Here is a 25,321-nt window from a genome sequence, read left to right on the forward strand (position 1 = left end):
TGCAAATAGATGATTAGCGCATGTTTATATTCAAAATTTCACTATCCAACGGTTGGAAATATTCGAACGAGTTGGGAGCCATTGGATGTCATGTCATCATCATGTGGGTGGGCCATGGTCAAGCTTTTCATGGTCAGAGCTTCCCACAGTATGATTCCCCCTATCAAGGAGCAACGCACTATCTTGTTTTAGTAATGGCACTCATCCCTTCTTTCGTTTTCAGTTAGTTGTTGATGCTGGTTACAATTCTCAAATCCGGAAAATCCATCAACAGCTAATAAAATGGAGTGCTTAATACTTTAATCAAGTAAAGGCTGTCATTATCAAAACAAGATGGTGGTGTGAATTTATTTATTTCCTTAATTCATAGGCTCATAGGCTCATAGCCACATACCAACCACGCAGAAGCAAGTGGACGAGGCAGAAAACACGTTTTAATGAAAGCAAGCAGTGGGTGTAAACGAGCCGAGCCGAGCCTAGCCGAGCTTGGCCAGGCTCGGCTCGGCTCGTTAAGCTCAAAAGCTCGGCTCATGCTTGGCTCGGGCTAGAGCCAGGCTCGGGCTCTGCTCGGCTCAGCTCGGTTAGGCTCGCGAGCCTTACCGAGCTCGGATTATATTAAGTTCACACCCCTCATCTTCCCTTCACTGCCCTACTAGTGTAATTTGACTACTTTTTTTACACTATGGGGGGTGGTCCTAGTAACAAATGAGGTTTCAAAAATGAAGTGACATATTTTGCCCCCCTATCACTCCCTGGACAACATTTTAATGTGTATATATATTAAATTCTTAACGAGCCGAGCTGAGCCTGGCCTAAATCGGGCTCGGCTCGTTAAGAATCGGCTCGAGCTCGAGCTCGAGCGAGCTTCCGAGCCCGAGCCAAAATTGACACCCTTAAAAGCAACCCATCTGTGTGTAAGAAGAACATAAATAAGCAAAACAAATCCAAACATTCCTCTCCCTCTTTCTTCTCTGTGTTCCTTTCTAAGATAGAGAGCTGACTCTATTTTTTCTTCTGAATCTCTCTGAATCCATGGGGGGAATTCATGCAAGCAAGTGGTCATTGAAAATTTCAGCTTTTGGGCTCTTGTGTGGGACTCTAATCCTTCTATTGATAGAGTTAGTTATGGCAGAAAGGCCCTTCAATCCAATGAATATTGAAACAACTGTTAAAAAAGAGATTGCACACAAAGATTTCATGGCTCAACTCCTTAATTTCTTTCAATTTCAGCAGAGTGGCAAGCCTTCTCACCAACATGTTAATGTTTGGCCTGTGGGTCTCTCTCTCTCTCTGAAGTTTTCCATTTTTCTTAACTATAGGAACAGAAATTATTATCATTTCTGTGACCAATTTCAGTTACATGTGTTTTAAATTTTTGTATGGGTTTATTGAATTTGGTAGGAAATGAAGTTTGGTTGGAGGGTGGTGGTGGGTTCAATCATTGGTTTCTTTGGGGCAGCTCTAGGAAGCATTGGAGGCGTCGGCGGTGGCGGAATTTTCGTCCCTATGCTTACTCTCATCATAGGCTTTGATGCGAAGTCTTCAACGGCCATATCCAAATGTAACACTAACCTCTCTCACTCACTCACTCTCCATATGAAAATGCTACAATTCATCAATGTAATTGAGCTCAATGGAGAAAAACTTTCTCTTTTTTCACTCTGCTCGGTTATCCCTTTTCAGATTTTTTTTGAAAAAAAAAAACATATTTCTGATAGCTTCTGATAGTCCAAATCAACTTTCATTTCTGGTAGTCTTTGACTATCCAAATAGCTTTAATAAAATTTGAGAATAGATAGCTTCATTTGATAAAAATTAGGAGAATTTCTATTAATCTTGGATAAATTACAATGAACCTAGCCAGTGTCTGTATAGAACACTCAAAACGATAAACATAGAGAGATAATATTGATTGTGGAAAGAGATAAAGATAGAAACATACTGATCTAACCTAATTGCTTATCTAATCTAGTTGCCTAATTTATCTAGGTTGCTTCATCTAACCAACTTAATTGAGGTCTTATTGTGGTGTTTTAGATTTCGAGTTCGAATGAATCCTTCTTATTTTTTCAAACTAGATAGTTCCATAAATTATTGAGGTCTTATGGGGGTGTTTTAGAGTTCGAGTACGAACTATTCCTTTTTATTTTATTTTTCAAAACAGATAGTTCCATGAGTTATTGAGGTCTTATGTTTTAGAATTTGAATTCTGAATTAATCCTTTCAATTTTCTAAAATTTCTGCAGGTATGATCATGGGTGCAGCAGGATCAACAGTTTACTACAATTTGATGCTTCGACACCCAACATTGGATATGCCAATAATCGATTACGACCTTGCTTTGTTCTTCCAACCCATGCTCATGTTGGGCATCAGCATTGGAGTTGCCTGTAATGTCATGTTTGCGGATTGGATGCTCACTATTCTGCTCATCATTCTCTTTCTGGGTATTACTATTAAGATTTCCATGAATGTTTAGTCCCCTTATCTCTTATAAAATCCAGATGCCGCCCCAGTTTCGTTGCTAAATTCCATGTTTTAAAAAAAATGATTTCCATGAATGTCTTTTTTACCATCTCTGTAGAAAATATCATGTTTGTTTTTAGGTGTACAAATGTCAAGGAGCATTGGTCATCCTCCCCCTACGCAAAAGCTCAATTCTACTATTTTAGCTCAATTTAATATTGTCTCCCATCAGGAGATCATTTTTCCCTGGGGTGCTTGACAAAAGCTACCAAACTATCTTGGGATTATTTCCTTATCAGAAGCTCATTTGGCACCATTTCCATCAACCTCTCTGTTTTGATCATCTTCTCTGTTGGCAGTTGCATTTTCTTAATTGGGGGTTGAGATTTTCTGCATCTTTGCTCCTCCCTCACCAAACTTTCAGTCTTTCCATTTGAGGAATTATAGGAAATTTTGTGTCAGAAAAATATTACTATTTAATATTTTCTCTCAAATGCTCATTTTTCTTTCTTGGGAAATAGAAATGGCACAATTTGACCATATTTTAGATCAAGATACAATTTTCTTTCATCTTCTCTGTTAGAACCCTGTTCACTTTCTTGGTCAATGTCAGTTTCATCCCCTTTTCATGATTTTTATCTATCAGAATGTCAGACATTTTCTTGGGCACTCAATTTTGCAGCAACTTTGATAATGATATCTACCTAAAGCTTATAATTCACCTTCTATATTAGGATATCATTTGCTCTGTTGGATATTAGAATTTCCATCAATCTTATCTAACCATAAGCTAATCTACTAACCCGTAGTACTTAATGATTGTAGGTACATCAACCAAGGCGTTTATTAAAGGCATAGAGACATGGAAGAAAGAGACTATAATGAGGAAGGCAAGGTTCTTCACTTCTGTAATTGAGTTCCTCCTACCATGTCCATACATCTTATTAATAGAGACCAACCATCTTTTCTTGAATTCCAGGAAGCAGCCAAGCTCTTGGAGCCATCCTCAGAGCTAAACGGTGCGTATAATATGAAAATCACTCGCCCACATCCACACTTTCTTGTGAATACTAAGAGTAATCCAGCATAGTCCAGAAATATGATTTTTTATACTTCTCTGAGAAAGATGGAATGAAATAAGGCAAAACTAGTGGACAGTGCCTTATGTTATTTTGAAATCCAAACACCTAACATTCCAAACTGGAAGAAACAGCCCAACAATTTACTTTCCCAAAATGGGCAGAATAAATGCTTTCAGAATCTAAGGATTTTGGATTTTAGAGGAAAAAGAAACAACCCTTTGCAGAATGATCCCCACATACACTTGATTTAATTTTTTTTTGCACGTGGGCATTTTCTTTCGAGAGACTTCAAAGTTAACACTAGTGTAGGAAGAATGTCCATTAGATTTATCAAATTGACAATGCCCCCTGCAAAAATAGTTGCTGGGTTTATCATCCACAAAAAGTAAATTGCATAAATTCCTATACTTAATAAAATTATGATGCACGATGTAAACTCAAATCATCTAACCATGTTATGGATCACAGATAATCCACAAATGGAGTACAAAAAGCTACCAAATGGTCCAAATGCTTACGTAGCATCCAAATTCCCATCAGATGAAAAGGTAAACTAAGCATTCTGTCATTTCCACAGCTATTATCACCATCTCCACTACCACCACTGCCATAACCATTCTCATAAACCACAATCATCATCATTATTATCATTCAGGTTTCAGTCATGGAAAACATTTATTGGAAAGAGCTTACGCTGCTTCTGCTTGTGTGGGTGTTGTTCCTTGGAGTGCAGATAGTTAAGGTGAGCTCTTATTCTCATTAAGATAGACATTTATGCTCAATTTATTTGTTACTACTTGCTTATTTATATTTTTTTTCCTGTTTTTATATTGAGCATAATAATCTCTTTGTTCCAATACATATGCAGACGTACGCTAGAACCTGCTCTGTTGAATACTGGGTTCTAAACTCACTGCAGGTGAAGTTCCCAACTAAGTATCATTATTTATTTCAGAAATTTACCAAAATTCCCACACTTACCCTTTAGTTTGACCCAAGCTTTGACAGAGTTAAGTCGATCCAATGAGTTTTGAAGTTATTCAATTAGACTTTTGAACATTATTATACACCCTTCCAATTTCCAATCATCAGTAGTAAACTAAACAAAAAGTCGTAGTCACAACTAATCTTCATTAGTAGTAGAAGTGTTTGAGCACAGTATAATCGTCTTTACCTGCAATATCATGTAAGAGACAACATAGTCCTTTTTGAGACTGTGGGAGGTTGATTATTATTTTGATATTACAAACATGAAATAATTTGAGATCAGTATCTGCTTCATTTTCCAAAAATTTGTGGTCTTAACAGTTTACATCATCTTCAGGTACCGATTGCTGTTTCCGTGACACTCTATGAAGCGATCAGCTTATACACTGGAAAGAGGGTGATTACATCCAAAGGAGGACAAGAAATGACGTGGGAAATGCCCCAGATTTTGCTCTACTGTTTCTGTGGGATATTGGCTGGTATGGTTGGTGGTCTGCTCGGGCTTGGAGGAGGCTTCATCTTGGGACCCCTTTTCCTTGAACTGGGAGTTCCTCCTCAGGTATCCCCCCCTCCCTCTTATACCACGTTGCTAAAGACATTCCATGAAGAACAATGTTGGTTTTTTATATTCTCCACAAAAAGCTCAAGAAATTCAATGTTTCCAAGGGGACTCTTGAGTCTTGAAACTAAAACCTGGATAGCACTATCAGAAAACTTAGGTGAACTCCAGCCATCTTTTTGAAAATACAAAGAGATTATATGCTCCTTTTGCCGTCCATAGAGGCACAGAAATAGCCAAAATGATGAGAGAAGGCCTGAAATGACCTGAAAGTAGCGTTTGAGATTATTTTCTGCATTTGAGATTATTTTTTAAGATAACATTTCATTAAAGCTGGAAGTGTATTACAACACTGGGAACGAGGCATCCCACTGAGTGCAAGACTCATACAGCGAAGACCCAAACACCCTCCAACCCTCACCCCTTTTCACGCACAAGAAATTAATTATCTCATCTACGAACCTCCTCTCTTCAGATACAGCTCAATCTGTTCTGAATACCTTTCGATATGCTACAACCACACTAATAAAATCAGAAGACTCACTCCCTGTAGGCTGTTCCAAAGTCAGAGGCAGCCAAGGCTGTTAGAATATGTGAGATCCAACAGTTGGATTGAGTTAAGATCTCACCGCAGGATCATCTTGGAAGTAGATTGGGCAAGTAGGTTAGATGGGGTAACCTAGTTAAATTAGACAACTAGATTGGATTAGAATAGTCTCTTTCCATAGTTATCAAGATTTGATTCTATGTTTATCACCTAAGTGCTCTATATAATTGTTGTTCTCTGTAATTGCATCTAAGAATTAGTAGAAAATCCTAATTTTATTAAAGACTACCTGAACCTTGATTCGCACTTTGGTTTTGCTCTATGAGATCTGGAATAACAGTCCAACTGAATGGTGGTTCTATGTTTATCACCTAAGTGCTCTATATAAGCACTGTTATTCTCTGTAACTGCATCTAAGAATTAGTAGAAAATCCTAATTTTATTAAAGACTGCCTGAACCTTGGTTCGCACTTTGGTTTTGCTCTATGAGATCTGGAATAACAGTCCAACCGAATGGTGGCTCTAGCTGAAGCAACAGTAGCATTTGAGAAATGAATGATCTAAAAAATGAATCTATTGATTCTTTCTTCTTACAAATCTGCCATTGTTCCAGTAACCTTTGAATTTGGTTTGAGAAACTAAGGCCTGGCTCGTTTGAGATTGTAAGCCCCAAACTTATTATCGGAGTTAAATTTAAATGTAATTTTGAGTCCAATAATAGATTTTTGTTTCACAATCGGTTGTCACAATCTGAAACGAACAGGCCTTAAAAGGTATTAGTTAATCCACCAAAAACAAAGAAGATAGAAATTTGTTTTTCTATGACTGGAAATATTTAGGTACCGTTTGGATACGCGGATTTTAGAATCCAGGTTTTCAGTTTGAAAACAGTGTTAAAGAGGGTTCATGATCAAGCTGATGTATGCTGTCCTGACAGCGTTTCTTGGATTTTAAGTGAGAAGTTCAAGTTTTAAAAATCTCTCCTGCATCCTTAGATTTCTAAAACCTGGAAATATTGTAGGATATGCTACTCTCTTGCTGTCAGAAAGAAGGGCGAGAAGTAAAAAACGAGTCAAAAATGATGGCTGGTCTGCTTCTTCTCTTGTCTCTTAGCTACAATTTTGAAGAAATCCCGGATTCTAAAATCCGCGTATCCAAACGGCCCCTTAGTGTTTCAAAATCTAAAGTTGTTGCGTGTTACGGTCCTGAGTGGGGGCCAACCTAGGTATGGGATTGGGTGGGACCCAACCTGATATGGACCAGTTTAAAGGGCCTTGCCTAACGCGTTCCATCAGCTTTGGAGCTTTTGGCGTATTGGTAAGGTACCTAACATTTGGTACCAGAGCCACCACGTCCCATGTTCGAGACACGGAAGGGGCGACCTTTGGAGAGGACTACTTGGAAAGGGCTACTTGGTAAAATGCTAGATTGAAAGCCTCCATAGTGAAGTTGCCACAAACTAGGCCGCTGTGGGGTGACCTGTGGAAAGGGCTACCTGTAAAAAAGGCCAGAGTGAAAGCCGTCACAGAGTGGGCCGCCAAGGACGGCGGATGCAGAAGCATGGTGTTATGTTACGGTCTCGAGTGGGGGCCAGCCTAGGTATGGGACTGGGTGGGATCCAACTTGGTATGGGACAGGTTTAAAGGGCGTTGCCTAACGTGTTCCATCAGATTTGGAGCTTTTGGCGTATTGGTGAGGTACCTAACATTGATGTAACAACCTCAATGGACAATGCCATGTTTGAGTCTTACTTTTCTTGGAGTCTTGGTCTTTTATTTTGCTTGGAGTCTTATTTAGTTCGGTTGTGATATTTTAATAAGGGATAAGCTATGTTTTTTTATCCTTATTGGTAGAGATGCCATGTAGCAGTAGGAGTGTTATCTTTTCCTTGTTTGTAGGGATGCCAATGAGTATCGTTATTTTATCTTTGTTGTAGTTCTTTTGGAAGCCAAGCAATAGAAATTACTTCAGAACTCTGTGTGATTTTCACGTAGAAGATTAATCCTCTCTAAAGGAATCTCTGATATAGAAGTGAATCTTCCCATCTGGTATCAGACCCAGCCTATTGGCATGCCAAGGCAGCCTACAGGTTTGAAGAAGATGGAAGGAAAGGTCGACCGTTTGGATTCAGACATCAAGGAGATCCAGGATCTTCTACGCACCGTGATCACACGCCAAGATGCGCTATCCCAGTCCGTCGAACACTTGGAACATAACTCAAGTGTTCTTGATGGAGCGTCATCGGATCGTTCTTCACAACCTCTATCCCTCATAGTGAAGGAAATACCGGAGAAGGAAGGATTCAAGCTCGGATCGCCAGAATTGATTTTCCACATTATGATGGAGGCGAACCATCTGAATGGCGAATGGATTTATAAGGTGGACCAATTTTTTCAATATAAAAAAAAACGCCGGAGGATCAGCAAGTTCTCCTTGCTTCTTTTCATATGGATGGAGAAGCTTCCCATTGGTTTCAATGGTACCAACAGGCAAAGCCAAACCTTACATGGAAGGACGTCATCGATGCTCTATGTGTACGTTTCGGACCTAACATATACCAAAAATTTCACGGAGCTCTCTCCAAACTTCGCCAAATAGGGACTGTCTGCGAGTACCAGTGTGAGTTCGAGAGGTTAGCCAACAGGGCAAGCAATAGAAATTACTTCAGAACTCTGTGTGATTTTCACATAGAAGATTAATCCTCTCTAAAGGAATCTTTGATATAGAGGTGAATCCTCCCATCTGGTATCAAACCCAGCCTATTGGCATGCCAAGGCAGCCTACAGGTTTGAAGAAGATGGAAGGAAAGGTCGACCATTTGGATTCAGACATCAAGGAGATCAAGGATCTTCTACGCACCGTGATCACATGCCAAGATGCGCTATCCCAGTCCGTCGAACACTTGGAACATAACTCAAGTGTTCTTGATGGAGCGTCATCGGATCGTTCTTCACAACCTCTATCCCTTTGAGGAGATCATAGCGAAGGAAATACCGGAGAAAGAAGGATTCAAGCTCGGATCGCCAGAATTGATTTTCCACATTATGATGGAGGCGAACCATCTGAATGGCGAATGGATTTATAAGGTGGACCAATTTTTTCAATATAAAAAAAAACGTCGGAGGATCAGCGAGTTCTCCTTGCTTCTTTTCATATGGATGGAGAGGCTTCCTATTGGTTTCAATGGTACCAACAGGCAAAGCCAAACCTTACATGGAAGGACGTCATCGATGCTCTATGTGTACGTTTCGGACCTACCATATACCAAAACTTTCACGGAGCTCTCTCCAAACTTTGCCAAATAGGGACTGTCCGCGAGTACCAGTGTGAGTTCGAGAGGTTAGCCAACAGGGTAGTCGGATGGTCAGAAGAGGCATTACTTGGTTGTTTTATACAAGGACTTCGGGAAGACATTGCAAGGACGTATTGGTTCACAATCCTAAGACGTTCGTCAATGCCATTCCCCTTGCCCGAGCTCAAGAAGATAAGGCACAACACCATCTTCATTTCCAACATAACAAACCAACACCTAGCTCAGCGACAATGGCTTCCTCGTTGACTCCTAGCCCAAAAATATTTGTTCCAACGACAACTGTATGCAATCAACCTATAAAGCGACTCAGTTTTGCAGAGTTGAAAGAACATCGTGACCACGGGCTTTGCTACAATTCTGATGAAAAGTTTGTTCCCAGTCACAAGTGTAAGTCCATTCAAATCTATATGCTAGAAGGAGATCCAGATAATGTTGTAATCAAAGAAGATCGAGAGAAAGTTGTCAACCGTGGGCTTTTTAGCCTTGAGGACAAGGCTTTTTTGAAGCAGGGAAGGATGTAACAACCACGGTTTTAAATTTCGGATTTCGGTGGAGACCGAAACTGAAATTTGGCGAAATTTCAGATTTCGCCCTTTACCAAATTTGTAATTTCGGAATTTAAAGTAATTTTTTTTAAAAGAAAAAACCTGTTATAAAATTTCGGACTTCGGTCCGAAATTTTTAAATTTATTAAATACTCTTTTTTAATTTATTACCAAATTTCGACCGAAATTTCGAAAATTCAGGGAACCGAAACCGGTACCGAAACCGAAATCTTAAACCATGGCAACAACCTCAATGGACAATGCCAGGTTTGAGTCTTACTTTTCTTGGAGTCTTGGTCTTTTATTTTGCTTGGAGTATTATTTAGTTCGGTTGTGATATTTGAATAAGGGATAAGCTATGTTTTCTTATCCTTATTGGTAGAGATGAAATGTAGCAGTCAGATTGCTATCTTTTCCTTGTTTGTAGGGATGCCAGTGAGCATCATTATTTTATCCTTGCTGTAGTTCTTTTGGAAGCCAAGCAATAGAAATTATTTCATAACCCTGCGTGGTTTTCGTAGGAGATTAATCCTCTCTAAAGGATTCTCTGATAAAGAGGTGAATTCTCAGATAGCAAAATGGAAACCTTCTCCTACAAATGTCATTAAACTCAATGTCGATGGTTGCTCCCTTGGGAACCCAGGCATGTGTGGTATTGGTGGCATTTTTAGGAACCATTTGGGTGACATCATCTAAGCTTTTGCGTGACCTATCAGAATCGTTGATTCCACCGAAGCCGAGGTCCATGCCCTCTACAAAGGATTGACTATTTTCTTCAATCAAATGGAGGGGCAGTTGGAAGTGGAAAGCCACTCTTCCACTACTATGTTGTGGGTGAAAGGAAATAGCACCATCCGTGGAGACTCACCAACCTACTGAATGAGATAAAAGATCTCTATCTATTGGGCGATTGTTCTTTTTCTTTGATTCCTAGAAGTGTAAATGATTTGGCTGATCGCCTTGCCAAATCGGGAGCTTCTACAGGTCAATTGTATATGGGCATTCTCTCCCCCCAGAAGTGCATTTGTAATCTTCTTTGATTTAATTAATGAATCAATGGTATCTTTATCAAAAAAAAAAAAAAACAAGAAGAAGATTTAGCATATCTAACTCATCAGAACTCATGCAATCTTTTCATGCACTCTTTCACTTTACAGGTGGCAAGTGCAACATCAACCTTTGTAATGGTCTTCTCATCATCCATGTCTGTTGTACAAAATTACCTTCTAAATCGTTTCCCGATCCCATATGGTGAGTGATGCCATCCTCTCTGCTCAAATAACTTCCTGTAACTGCTCAAAAGAAAACTAAACAATCTACTCCCTGTTGCAGCTTCTTATTTTATTTTAATTGCCACCATTGCCGCCATTGTTGGGCAGCACATTGTGAGGAAATTAGTAACACTGCTTGGCAGGGCATCATTGATCATCTTTATCTTGGCTCTGACAATCTTCATCAGTGCAATCAGTTTAGGTGAGTAGTCACAAAACTCTTTTGTTCAAATGGAAGGGGCAATTTAGAAATTTACAATGGAAGCACTCATCAAGTTATCATTTTTTTTTTTTTACCACAGGAGGTGTAGGCATATCAAACTTGGTTGAGAAGCTGGAGCACAAAGAATATATGGGATTTGAAAACTTGTGTTATCAACCATAAGCATTTTTCATATATTTTCTTTTTTTGCAGTTTTCACCTTGTAATAGTCATCTAGTTCCACTTTTTCAATTAGTCAGTTGGGTAATTTCCACTTAGGGGTCTAAATTATTGTATGCTTCTAGGGGCCTTCTGTTTCTGTATTGATGACAACTGAGAACAAGAGCTCCTTAGTTCCAGATGTTCTTTCTTCTTGTACAAAAGTTACGGATGAAATGTGATAGAATCAAAGAAGGCAGTTTGGGTCCAATGATATTGTATGATGGTGGCGTATAAAATTAGGATAGGACTATAATTCTGTTCCGTGCAGAATTTTCTTATAACCATTTGATGCAGATTTTTCTTGATAATTATTTGATGCAGATTTTCCTATTAGTTAGGATGTTGGTCATGCGAGTCAAGAGTAATTAGTTAGAGTCCATTAAGTTAGGAGTTATAGAGAGAAATTAGTTAGGAGTTATCAAGAGTCCATTAAGTTAGGATTTTCCTATTCTTTCTCCTACTTTTATGCAAGTTTTTGGTGGGATATAAGTGTGGCTCTTATTGTATAAAGAGAGAAGGAAATATCAATAAATACACGCATAAATTTATTCGAGAAATTGTGTTTTGTGCACGAAGGAAGATCGATCCTTCCCTCGAAGTGGATCAAGAGGCTGATCTTCCCTCTAAGAAGATCAAATCTGTTATGAACCGAACCGTGTTCATAACAAATTCATCCTTTTCTTTTTACGTAAAGAAGAAAAGATATAGCTGCGTAGAATCTAATTGGGTTTTTTTTTTTTTCTTTTTTTTTTGTATGGTGATTTTATTAATACCCTGTGATGAGGAGGTCATTAGGCTGCATAACAGCAAGATCACTCAAGAAGCAAAAATAGAAATTTTGATTAAATGTGATTTAGAATTAAAGAAGGCAGTTTGTGTCCAATAATTTTGTATGATGGCAGTGTATAAAATTAGGAAAGGACTATAATTCATCGCAGAATCTGTAATTTTTTTTTTTTTTGGAATGGTGATTTTATTAATATCCGATGACGGAGGAAGTGATTACACAGCATACAACAGCAAGATCACTCAAGAAGCAAAATAGAAGAGAAAAGTACGGAATGTGTGTACTTTGAAAAATAATTACGGATTTTGGGTACTTTTGAAAACAAGCATTAAACACGGGTGATTCTTAAAAATTGGGTGGAAAAAAGACCATGATACCCTTATGACATGATCAGAGTCCTCGTATGTTGCCCTTCTTGATGGATGAGAACGTCAATCATTATCTTTAAAAAATTTAAAGGATGAGAACCTCAATGCAGGGGGAATGAAAATATCATAAAAAAGCGTTAAAGTTACCCACTTTTCGTACGTCTCTTTTGGCTTAGAACGGCGACATTATTGAACATTTTATTATTTCCCACGTCTCTTTTGGCTTAGAATGCCGCCGGATTCTTGAGTACACCGCTGGAATATCAAATACGCCGCCGCATTTAAGAAACACCCATCGTTCATAGATATCAAGTCCGCCGCCGGATTCTAGAGTATGCCGCTGGAATATCGAGTACGCTGCCAGATTCTCTGGGTTCAAACATGTGTTCCAAACGTATTGAGTACGCCGCCGGAATATTGAGTATGCAGCCGGAATATCGAGTATGCTGCCGGAATATCAAGTACGCTGCCTGATTTTCTGGGTTCAAACATGTGTTCCAAACGTATCGAATATGCCGCCGGAATATCGAGTACGCCCCAGAATATCGAATGCCGCCGGAATATCGAGTACGCCTGTGGACCCCGATCCGAGAGAGAGACGGCGGTGGGACGAGCCCCCACGCGCTAACAGTCTCACTGGATCATCCACGTGAATGGAGAGCTCTACCAAGGAACTCTCGAAAGAAGAAATGCCTCTCACAGTATGAGTGGCGATATAAAAGGTGAGATACCTCTCGATTCGGGGACTAGCCCAGATTCGAGGCGTACCTTAAACAAAGAAGAGTCGCCATCCAAGGAAAAAGGCAAATGGGCCCTGGATCCCATACTATGCTCTGTTGCAACGGATAACCAGAGATATAAAATAAGGTTCGTGCCTGGTTACGAATTCGGAAGGTCTAAAGAGCACCTCATCCGCCCAAGTGCAAACACCTGGTCTCTTATGCCATTTACTTAATAATTTTGAAGAGCTTTGGGCGAAAATCATATGGAATGGGAATAAATATCTCCGAGAAGACGTCTATCTAATCATGCATGTCTCGGAGATGAAATCAAAGGCACACAAGATAAAATAAAAGAAACATGTGTCACCTAAGCATAGCTAGGTTATAAGTGACATGCCTAATGGGTGTCTAAGTTCTGATGAACAAACACATGCACGACACACCAAAAAAGTATAAGGTCTGCGCAATAAAGTAAGAAAACACTGCAAAACATAGAAAAATGACTCGATACCATACAACCCTAAGACTCTAATCTATACCTAGGCCTGAGTCTTTAGATGATCTGATGTTCATCCAAAGAAGCCTACGTATCCCCGCCTCCACGAGAATCAAGGCAACGTAGTTCTTCGCACCTATTCTAAGCTATGATGCCTAAGACATCTAGACCTCTATCCTAGACTCGATCTAAAAGACCGGACTAGTTCTTAAAGCTTCTTGTGTGATTATTTAAATTCCAATGGATTGTAGATTTTAGGACACCCTATATGCCTTAACTAAATGCAGGTTAGCCCTGAGCTAATGCAGGTGGTTCCTATAATCTATGTGTAGCTAGGCTGTACGCCCTAAGGGAAACAATGGGATCACTAGCGTATCCAAGACTTAATCATCAGTCGGCGATATGAATCGCCAACTGACTGGACGGAGGCGCTCCTATAACTCTAGGACAAACTCCTAACTCTAACACAAACACAAACAAACCACACAACACATCAAAGACAAACTCAAAACTCTAAAACTCTCTATCTAGGACAAACTCCTAACTCTAGAGGAAGATCTTGTTGAAAACAAAGTTTTGAAGATTTTTGGTATTTTTTCTTAAAATGGGTAAATGATTTATTTACAAAGGTTTGGCTGGACCTGAGATAAGAATCTCAAGCTGCACTACGTACCTCGTGGAAGAGGATCAAGCCAACGTAGTTCGAAACAGAATTCCTAACTACTCTCCTAATGACTCAAGATTTTTGAGATTTTTGGTTTTTCAGATGTTTTTGTTATTTTTAAGTGTTTTTGACTCGAGGGGAATAAATCCTATCATCATAAGGGGAGGACAGACTCCCGATATCCCGCAAAGGTTGGACAGCATCCTATGCTTTGCGGAGGGAAATGAACAGAATAACAACTCTGCAAGGGTTGGACAGCATCCTATACCTTACAAGAGCGGATAGAAAAACACAAGATTTGATGAGAGGTTGGATAAAATCCTAACCCCTATGATGATAGGACTGACTCCTGAAAGAAAAACAGACTCTCTAGCTAAGGACAGATTCCTAGGCTAAGGACTGACTCTGAAAATAGGATTCTAAGAAGGAGGTGCTAATGAGACAAAGCCTGTCTCCTAAAAGAAAAAGAGATAAAGAAGGGTGCTAGTGAGACTATTAAGCTAAGATAAAACTCACAAGTAATAAGGGAAGACCTTGTGCATATTTAGCAAAGGTAAAACATCCAGCCGGGCCGGACAGCTACCTAGCCCTAGGGTGCAACAAATGTGCAACCCAATACCCATAAGGGTAAGGGGTATGATGCCAAGCCGAGTAGTATGTTCTCCCAAAACCAAATGATGCACAAAGATGAGGATGCTAATAGAATGAGACTGGGAAAGTCTCTTAGACATATAGGTAGGATAGAGGAAAAAAATGCGAACAAGGAAAAAGAGACCTTGTGCCTATTTGGTTTAGGTAAAACACCCAGCCGGGCCGGACAGCTACCTAGCCCTAGGGTGCAACAAATGTGCAACCCAATACCCATAAGGTAAGGGGTATGATGCCAAGCCGAGCAAGGTGTTCTCCCAAAACCAAACAACGCACAAAAAGGAGGGTTTAAGACCTATGAGACTAGAGGTAGTCTTCTAGAGGTTAACTCAGGTTGATTCATTAATGAGACAATGCCTGTCTCCAAAGATTTGGATCTAAAAGACTAGGCAAGTCTTTTGAGAAAATAGAATGCTATTTGGACTGAGCAAGTCCCCTAGAGATGGGCTTGGGCTAGCGCCTTCATCGCCCTACAAGAAAAGGGGATTCTAATATCTAAAGAAAATTAACAGCAATCTATAAGACTGTGTTAGTCTATCAAAGAGAGAAGAAAAAGCTGCCAGATAATTGCAAATTTCACTCTAAAAACAAATCAAGTGCTAAGCAAAGAAGAATATACAATTTAATTGCAATCATAAAATGATAACTAACATTAATTAGTCCAGACCAGCCGCTGGATAGCCTAATAAAGTAAAAAAACAATATCAAACACTTCTAAACCAACCACAAACCCCAATACGGGGACTCCAATGAAATCAGATGATGCCAAAGTAATCATCTGATATCATATACACATTATAATATTTCTAATCCCGCCTTGAGATCAGACAGTACTCATGTCGATGATATCGAATAGAGTAGTCATCTGATCTCCTTCTTCCTATTAACAATTCATTTAAATAATAAGGAATGAGTATAATAAGCTTTGAGATAATCTCACCTGAATAATCCATTTATTACCATCTTCGAATCCCTAACTCAAAGCTTAGTATGAAAAAAAAGAAGTATTAAATTTATAAGTACTGGACTATATGAACTGGACAAATTTACAACCTATAAATCTACTCTCTGTCATTACTCTTTTGAAGGTATAAAATGAAGACTCTAAGGCTAAACTGGATAATAAAGAAGATGGTGATCCAAAGGTGACTAGGTTAGAAAAGAACTATATAAACCCTTATCAACAGGGGCTGAATCAGGGGTTTGAATGCCACAACTAAGTGAGAAGGTTATATAGGTTGAAACCAAATGAAGGAACACATGTCAAAGTAAAGTAAAATTACACATGTCTTAACCAAAGGAAATCTGCCCATATTTTAGTCAAATAAAGGGGACACAGTTTTCATTATCCACTTTCGATCATTGAGATTTAATCCCCAAAATACAATCCCCATTGCATAACCCTATATGAAAAATTAGCCTCTAAATTAGGTATCAAAGTGCAGAGAACCAGCTCAATGTACAAATCTATACATCCGGGATAGAATTATTGAACTTGAATATGATTTTTATATCAAAACACAGTTCAATCATAATCAAATATCTCGTAGATTCAAGTAGAAACAATTTAGTCTATAAACTCACTAAATACACAGGTTAACCAAATAATGCATTTTTAAGGAATGATAACATCTACTGTAGAGTGAACAACAATTCTGAATCAAAGGAAATTTGGAGACAAAACTGAACCATATGCATATTCAAGACGACATATTGAATCATTTAAACCAGAGAAACAGGCCTAATAAGAAAAATAAATCTTTATTAATCAATATGAAACACATGCCTTTAACATCCATCAAAAGCTTAAACTGCACATTTCAATAAAACACATTCTAAAAGAATCAAATACAAAATAAAATAAAATAAATCATCTGTTCTCATTTTTTTAAAGCTGGAGGTATTTCTGTTAGCTTGAACATAATTAAAAATAAAAATAAAAATTGAAACAGCTTGAAATCGATAAGATTCAAAGAGTTATATATTTTTTTTTTATTAAATTTTTTTTTAAAATATCTAATTAAAGATAATCTTAATAGGAATCAAAGCAAATCGCAACAAAATAGCAATTCGTTTTCTTAGAATTCGAAAGAAATACCTCTAATCTCTTTCTTCTTCTACTCTCAAATTTTCTTGATTCTCAACTGTTAAAGCAATCTTCTCTGCTCGATTTAACGCTCCTCAAACATGAATGAACGGAATAATAACCGGAATTTGACCGGAATTGAGCCGGAGAAGATATGCGGCTACCGGCGGAAAATGATCTGGACTCCGGTGGATCGGCGGAAAATGATCTGGACTCCGGTGGATCTGACCGGAGAAAATGATTGGGAAAGATGATCGGAGAAAAGAAAATTGATCGGAAAATCAAACGGAAAAAATGAACAGAGAAGAGAAAGAAACAGATTTAGGGATGCGGCTACCGGCGGAAAATGATCTGGACTCCGGTGGATCGGCGGAAAATGATCTAGAAAAGATGATCGGAGAAAAGAAAATTGATCGGAAAATCAAACGGAAAAATGAACAGAGAAAAGAAAGAAACAGATTTAGGGATTCGGGATTTTTCTCTTATTCTCTCTCTCTGCAAATTTTCTCTATTTCTCAATCTTCCTCTCTCTCTGCTTTAATTTCGTTCAGATCCAAATGAGATCTACGAAATCCCTAAAAAAAAACTCCTCTCTCAGAGATTTGCCGAAGAAGATCACCGGCCAAAGAGGAAATCAATGAGGGAGAGTTTAGGGGTTTGAACACAGCCGAAGCTCCGTCGGTTTTGCCGGAGAAAAGGATCGGAGGTGAAGAGCTGACGGATCGGAAAAGCGATCGGAGGGTTTGGGTTTGGACGAGATTCGGCTTCTCTCTCCTCAGAGCTTATCTCTCTAAAAAATTAAGAAAAGTTAAGATTTTTTTTAAAAATGAGCTTAAGTGAGTATTTATAGGAAAAATATGAAGTTGATATTGGCACCAACATTGATGGGCGCACAAATGCGCGACTCCTCTGGGATAATGCACCCCCTATACTTGATAACGGCACTAACTCAACTTGTCTTTTTCGAATTTTCTTGGCGGATTTTTCTGAAATTTTGCCGAGACAATTCTGAGATCCCAAGGCTTCTAAAAATGTATTCATGGATATTTGGGGTCTTTGGATAACTTGAATTTTCCCTAAAATACAAGGTTTTTAGGGTAAAATGAAAACCTAGTGGGGTCTTCCCTTCATTTACATTATACACACTATTTCAGCCTGATTGCTGGGCAAACGAGTCCCGATCTTGATGAAATTTTGCAGGGGGTTAAAAGAGACCCTAATCCAGCCTAGGGCGAAGCTTGGGACCTTAATGCTGAGATTCGGATGGATTTGGCACGAGCCGGGAAGGTTTAGGGCTTAGTCAAAATGGGGTGTCTACAGATGCCCCTCTTTGGCAGAGCGTGCTTGTCGCGCGAATGTCAAAGCTGAACAGACGTCACATTTTGACTAGCCCCAAAATTGATTTAGAGAACGGGATGGAGAAAATGATTTGGTGAAGGTTGGATTATTAGAGGGTTGGTTTGTTAGGAATGTTGGTTTTATGCTCAGAGGCGGATGGTATTATGCTCAGAGGCAAAATGGTTTATGCACGGAGGTTGAAAGGTTTTAGCTTAGATGTTAGGGAATTTTAGCTCGTAGGCCTGAGTTTTTTGCACAGAGGCGAGGATTTATGCTTGGAAGCAAGGTTTTATGCTCAGAGGCAAGGACTTATGCTCGGAGGCAAGGATTTTATAGCCGGAGGCAAGGATTTATGCTCGGAGGCAAGGAATTTATGCTCGGAGGCAGAGAATTTGTGTTCAGAAGTAGGGTTTATGCTCGGAGGCAAGGTTTTATGCTCGGAGGCAGAGAATTTATGCTCGGAGGCAAGGATTTGTGCTCGGAGGCAGGGTTTTATGCTCGGAGACAAGGAATTTATGCTCAGAGGCAGAATTTTATGCTCGGAGGCAAGGATTTGTGCTCAGAGGCAGGGTTTATGCTCGGAGGCAAGGTTTTATGCTCGGAGGCAGGGATTTATGCTCGGAGGCAGGGTTTATGCTCGGAGGCAGGGTTTTATGCTCGGAGGCAGGGTTTATGCTCGGAGGCAGGGTTTTATGCTCAGAGGCAAGGATTTATGCTCGGAGGCAGGGAATTTATGCATAAAAGCTTGATTTTTTTAGCTCGGAGGCTAGACGGTTTATGCACAGATGCAGATGATTTAATTTGAATGCTTGGTTTATTTACATTTTGTGGATAGAAACTCCACTGGGGATTATGAGATAGATTTTCAATAAGATGATAAGAAAGACTCTCAGAGGAATTTGACTAAAAACTCTACTGAAGCTCTTCTTATCTTCATTTAATGAAATTAATTATCTCAATTATCAGAGTTCACTTGATATCTTTTATAACCTGAACGGGTTATAAAAGATGCCCCTAGTACGAATTTATTTCCATGACAAATTCATAGGAGAACAAACATAGGGAACATTGTAGAAAAGGTTTTCATTTCCTGAATTTTTGAAGTTACAAATCTTTTCAAATACAACAGACTGAATCTGATAATTTTCTTCTCTTTCTGTCCGCTGCCAATACTTCGAATGGTTTGAGTACTATCCTTCTGAACTCTGCTCTGCTCTGTATCACTTTCGAGAATCTACAACCTCATCACTTTTCTATCACTCCAACCTTGGAGAGACATTGACCACACAGGACTCCCCACACAAGACCTTGGAGTTTAACCTTGACTTTGACAAGGACTGAACTGTGGCTAACAACAAAGGAGGACTTCGACCATGACTTGGATTCTAAGAGAAACTGAATCTGCTTTTCAGCCTGATAAGTATTTTAAAATGGTATAGTCTACCACTTCTTAGAATCTTTCAAAAACCGTATTTAAAGGTGTTTCATTCCTCTTTTCAGGTTTTCCGTCATGGTTATTATTCCTTTGGTTTGCTTAGTCTTAACTCCTTAGCTTTTAGAATGTCAGAAGAATCTCTACTGGCGCTTACTCAGACTTCAGAGTAATGCCTCAGAAGAAATAAAAGTCTTGCTGGCATTCAGAGGTTTTATCCTTTTGAAGTCACTGCCATGACCAAATCACCTTTTCAGGTTTTTGATTTGGCGGACCGCATGCCTTATTTTTTTGCCTGGACTGTCTGCCCTTGCAGATTTTCCATCCAGCAGGCTCTGCACCTTGATTTTTGCCTAAGCCGCCCTTTCGGGTTTTCAACTTAGCAGGTGAATGACCCTAATTTTTGCCTAGACCGCCCTTTCGGTTTTTCAGTCTAGCGGGTCTAAGACTCCATCATTTTTTCTTTCTTTCTGTTTCTCTACAAACCTGGACCTAAAATACACCAGAAGGACTTTTAGGTAGGCTTGGGTTCAAACAGGTTACATATTGGTGATTTTTCATGTATTTAACCGAATCTGGCCCTCCAGACTGCCTACGTATCCCCAAAGAAAATGGGAATCAGGTCCGCGTAGTTCGCCCATTTTTGGGATTTCAAGGATTTTTTGTTTTGTTTTGTTTTTTTTTTCATATTTTCAAGGATTTGAAAGATTTGAAGGATTTGAAGAATTTGACCGAACTCGAATTAATCAGGTGGCCTACGTATCCTGTAAAAAGGAATCAGGTCAGAACGTAGTTCAAGCTTACTATCTTTTATGACGCAAGTCATAAAAGATGCCCCTGGTTTGTGTTTGTCAATAAAAATGGATTTTTTTTTTTTTTTTTAGGCCCAAAGGGTTTGCAAACGGTATTTTGACTTTTGGGTTGTTAGCTTTTGGCTCTGATCGATCAAGGATGGCCTCCTGGTGTATTTAAGCATAATACTTTTTTAGTTGATCCAGGTTTGTAGGTTCTGTTAATTTTTCACCATTTTCATTGAGGAGTCTTACGGCTTTTCCAGGCAGGACTTTATCAACAATGTAAGGACCAGACCAATTTGGCCTGAATTTTCCTCTGGGATCGAACACCGGTGCTCGATAAGATTTCAAGACGAGATCTCCTGGTTTCAGGTCTCGAACTTTGACTTTCTTATTGAATGCCCTTTCGATTCTTCTCTGATACCCTTGGATGTGGTATAAGGCTCTGAGCCTCTTTTCATCAATCATCTGCAATTCATCATGTCTGGCTTTGGCCCACTCAGACTCTGGCAGATTCGCTTCCATCATAACTCTTAAAGACGGGATTTTCACTTCAACAGGGAGGACTGCTTCCATTCCGTAAACTAGAGAGTACGGAGTTACACCTGTAGAGGATCTGATCGACGTCCTGTAAGCCCACAAAGCATACGGGAGTTTATTCGACCAATCCTTATAAGTTTCTGTCATTTTGCTAATAATAACCTTGATGTTCTTATTAGCTGCCTCTACAGCACCATTTGTCTGCGGTCTGTAAGGAGATGACTTATGATGCTTGATTTTAAATTCTTCGCACAGGTGCACTACCTCTTTCTTGAAGTGAGATCCATTGTCAGAAATCAACTCATGAGGTACTCCATATCTGCAAATGATGTTTGCACGGATGAACTTCGCAACTGTATTGGAAGTTTTGGAAGCATATGAAGCAGCTTCTATCCACTTCGTGAAATAGTCAATGGCCACCAAGATGTACTCGTGCCCACTTGACGACTTAGGATAGACTTTGCCAATGATATCAATCCCCCATACTGAAAATGGCCATGGCGAGGTCATAGAATGCAGCTCTGACGGAGGCACATGAATAAGATTCGCATAGACTTGGCATTTATGACATTTCTTCACAAATGCGAAACAATCTGTTTCCATTGAGGGCCAATAGAAACCGAGTCTAAGGATCTTCCTTGATAGCATTTTACCATTCATATGAGGACCACAAACACCTTCATGTGTTTGCTCTATGAGCTCTGCAGCCTGATCTTCATCAACACACAGAAGCTGAATCCCATCAAAAGATCTTCTGTACAATTCTTCACCACAAATGATGAAGTTAGCGGCGAATCTCTGAAGAGTTTTTCTCTCTTTGCTGGAAGCTTCAGGGGGATGCCCCTTGCCTGAAATGAGATTTCGGATATCAGTATACCACGGTTTTCCATCTGGACATCGCGCTGATATCTCAATGGCATTTACATGCGCTGGAGCCCATTGCGACCTCACAGCTAAAGGCTGGACCTCCATTGTCTCAGAAATATCCAACATCGAGGCTAAGGTAGCCAAGGCGTCTGCAAAATGATTCTTGGTTCTTGACAGATGGGTAAATGTGATATTCTTGAATTTCTTGGCCAGAGATTCGAGATAGAAATTATACGGGATCAGTTTTGATTCTCTTGTCTTCCAATTACCGTTGGTTTGACAAATTATCAGAATTGAATCTCCAAATACATCAATCTCTTGGACTTTCAAAATTAAAGCTGCCTCAAGTCCTGCGATACAAGCTTCGTACTCTGCCATGTTATTTGTACATTCGAATTGTAACTTGATGGATATCGGGATATATTCTTTCTTGGGAGATACAAGCACTGCTCCTATTCCTTGTCCTCGATTGTTAACGGCTCCATCAAAGTACATTGTCCATCTGGTACTTGGAATTTCTTCTTCCAGTTCCATGATCTCTTCATCAGGAAATTCAGCCTTCAGAAAAGCATTCTCCTCAACAGGAGCATCAGCTAGCTGCTCAGCAATAACCCGTCCTTTGACAGATTTCTGAGTGACGTATGTGATGTCAAACTCAGATAACAATAGCAACCACCTTGCAGTTCTTCCTGTAAGGGCGGGCTTCTCGAATAAATACTTCAACGGATCCATCCGTGAAAGCAAAAATACCTTATTCGATAAGAGATAATGTCTAAGCCTTTGAGTCGCCCAGACTAATGCTAGACAAGTCTTTTCCAAGATAGTGTACTTTATCTCGTACTCTAGCATTTTCTTGCTGATGTAGTAGATAGGCTTCTCCTTCTTAGATCCTACATCTTGCTGAGCAAGCATACAACCCATTGCTGTATCTGTGATGGACAAATACATCAACAATGGTTGACCAGGAATGACTGGGGATAAGACAGGAGGTAAAGACAAACATTGCTTGACTTTTTCAAATGCTTCCTGACATTCTTCATTCCATTTCTTGGAGGAATTCTTTTTCAATAATTTGAAGATGGGTTCACATGTCATAGTTAAATGAGATATGAATCTCCTCAAGTATTGCACCTTGCCAAGGAATCCACGAATTTGCTTTTCCGTCTTTGGTGGTTGCATTTCTTGGATAGCCTTGATCTTCTGAGGGTCCACTTCGATTCCTCTTTCACTGACCATGAATCCCAGCAACTTCCCTGACGTGACCCCAAATACACATTTATTTGGGTTCAAGCGAAGTTGAAACTTTCGGATTCGCTCAAAGAACTTTCTCAAAGCGACTGTATGCTCTGGCCGAGTCCTTCCTTTGACAATCATGTCATCTACATAGACCTCGACCTCTTTGTGAATCATGTCATGAAGAAGAGTTGTCGCAGCCCTCTGATAGGTAGCTCCAGCATTTTTGAGGCCAAACGGCATTACTCGGTAACAGTACGTCCCCCATTGAGTAATAAATGCCGTCTTCATCATATCCTCAGGCGCCATCTTGATCTGATTGTAGCCTGAAAACCCATCCATGAAAGATAACAGAGCATGTCCAGCAGTGTTGTCTACCAGGATATCGATGTTCGGAAGAGGAAAATCGTCTTTCGGACTGGCCTTGTTCAGATCTCTGAAATCAACGCACATCCTGACTTTTCCATCTTTCTTGGGCACAGGAACTATATTTGCAAGCCATTCGGGATATTCCACTACTTCAATGAATTTTACTTCGAGTAGTTTCTTCACCTCATCATGAACCTTCAACTTCCATTCTGTCTTGAGTTTTCGGAGTTTTTGCTTCTTAGGCTTGATGCCAGGGATTAGAGGTAATCTGTGTTGGACAATGTCTTCGTTCAATCCCGGCATGTCATCGTAAGACCAAGCAAAGACCTCCTTAAACTCTTTTAGCAAGGTGATTAATTCTTCACGCTCCTCAGGAGATAAAGTTTTGCCAATCCGAATCTCCCGAATTAAAGTTTCATCACCTATATTTACGGTTTCAATTTCTTCTTCGAGTGGTTTTGCTCGGCGAATCTCCTCTTGTTGAATCATGTATTTGATTTCAAAAGGAGTTTCGTCGGCTTCCTCGTTTGAGGGGGAGTCTTGATTATTATTATTATTAGTTATTTGATCAGGCTTTGAAGCAGAATCAGAAACAGAATTAGAAATAAAGACAGGATCGTACACAAATGAATCTTTTATTTCTTTTGCAGAATTGATGATTACATCGAATGATTCACCCACATTGGGCGTTACAGACTCTGAATTCAAATGAAATGACATGTTGACATCAGTATCAACATAGACAGGACTATGTACAAATGAAGAATCAGTGAAAACATCTTCTGACCGAGACTCGACAGGAACCGACTCTTCACCACCTCCGAGAACTACTCCGACCTCTATGGTACCTGCATCAAAAGAAAAGTTAGAAATGACAGACTCTGGGTTGAACTCAGAAACTGACACATTTTTTGAAATGACTGACTCTTTTGAAAGGACTGGACTATACTGGAGGACTACTTGGGGTATAACCTGTGCGGTCCAATTGTCTAAAGGTCCAGTGGCTGGAGTAATGCAATCCCTTGGGCTCGTGAAGGGCACATCTCCTCCAATCATAGCGACGATTGGGGCCTCAACCTGATATAGGGAGTCTAGGAGATGTGGCTCAATATTTTCCGCCCAATCTGTAGCTGGTTTTTCTGCTATCGATGCCAAGGCAAACTGCTCACTGTAGAAATCTTCTGACAACTCATCTGTGAAGAAGATTTCTAACCCTGGAAGCCTCTTCCCAGTCTTATCGCACCAGGTCTCAGGAAAACCATAGAACGGACAGTCTGCCCCTTCTCTTCTGAATCGGCCGTTCATAATCATGCTGTACGGTCCTGTCAGAAATTCTATACCTCGACGACGGCATTCAGCCCACTTCATCATATAACGCTTCATTTCTTGAACCTCTTTCGGAGTTGGCTCGTACCCTAACCCGAATAATCCGCCGACTGCTTTCAATTCCGGCCACTCAGTTGGGCCCTGCAGATTTCTTCCCAGACCAGTTCCCGGGACATAACCATATTTTCGCATTATCTTCACCACTTGAGTGTTTGTGCTCGAGAGAAACATTATTTCTTCATTCATTGCTTCCCCAAAGGAAATAGTAGAGACTTCTAATGAAAAGCCAGTTAAACTAACATCTCTTGATTTTTCAGTGCTCAGTTCAGATGTTATTTGTCCAACTTCCGGCTCAGGGTCTCCTCGGACCGTTATCACTTTGTTATTCCTAACAAATTTCAACTTCTGATGCAAAGTTGAAGGAATAACTCCGACCTTGTGCAGCCAAGGTCGGCCC

General features: G+C 39.8%; 2 protein-coding genes across 2 annotated transcripts; one reads left to right on the top strand and one right to left on the bottom strand.

The window, feature by feature from the left end:
* The first annotated feature begins 917 nt into the window (after positions 1–917).
* On the top strand, positions 918–11,402 carry LOC143849988 (sulfite exporter TauE/SafE family protein 3-like). Its single transcript, XM_077359320.1, has 12 exons — positions 918–1,272; positions 1,402–1,561; positions 2,247–2,447; positions 3,292–3,356; positions 3,446–3,485; positions 4,017–4,096; positions 4,204–4,290; positions 4,417–4,467; positions 4,873–5,094; positions 10,657–10,750; positions 10,832–10,972; positions 11,073–11,402. Exons 1-12 carry the CDS (start codon positions 1,033–1,035, stop codon positions 11,153–11,155), a joined length of 1,464 nt encoding a protein of 487 aa, XP_077215435.1. The 5' UTR covers positions 918–1,032; the 3' UTR covers positions 11,156–11,402.
* A 9,075-nt stretch (positions 11,403–20,477) lies between these two features.
* On the bottom strand, positions 20,478–22,431 carry LOC143850675 (uncharacterized). The gene is made up of 2 exons (XM_077359901.1): positions 21,947–22,431; positions 20,478–20,499 (listed from the first exon to the last, which is right to left on the bottom strand). Exons 1-2 carry the CDS (start codon positions 22,429–22,431, stop codon positions 20,478–20,480), a joined length of 507 nt encoding a protein of 168 aa, XP_077216016.1.
* Positions 22,432–25,321: the final 2,890 nt, after the last annotated feature.

The sequence above is a fragment of the Tasmannia lanceolata genome, unplaced genomic scaffold, assembly GCF_043159265.1.
Source record: "Tasmannia lanceolata isolate RefF3 unplaced genomic scaffold, GAP_Taslan_0.1 ptg000018l, whole genome shotgun sequence".
Classification (NCBI taxonomy): domain Eukaryota; kingdom Viridiplantae; phylum Streptophyta; class Magnoliopsida; order Canellales; family Winteraceae; genus Tasmannia; species Tasmannia lanceolata.

What these genes read in the sequence shown, in the direction of transcription:
- LOC143850675 (XM_077359901.1), bottom strand. Translation starts at nt 22,431, where the DNA reads ATGTACTTTGATGGAGCCGTTAACAATCGAGGACAAGGAATAGGAGCA. An exon ending in TGTCCAGATGGAAAACCGTG is followed by an intron (nt 20,500 to 21,946) that starts GTATACTGATAT and finishes TCCTTTTTACAG; the next exon opens with GATACGTAGGCCACCTGATT.
- LOC143849988 (XM_077359320.1), top strand. Translation starts at nt 1,033, where the DNA reads ATGGGGGGAATTCATGCAAGCAAGTGGTCATTGAAAATTTCAGCTTTT. An exon ending in TTCAACGGCCATATCCAAAT is followed by an intron (nt 1,562 to 2,246) that starts GTAACACTAACC and finishes AAATTTCTGCAG; the next exon opens with GTATGATCATGGGTGCAGCA. An exon ending in AAGAGACTATAATGAGGAAG is followed by an intron (nt 3,357 to 3,445) that starts GCAAGGTTCTTC and finishes CTTGAATTCCAG; the next exon opens with GAAGCAGCCAAGCTCTTGGA.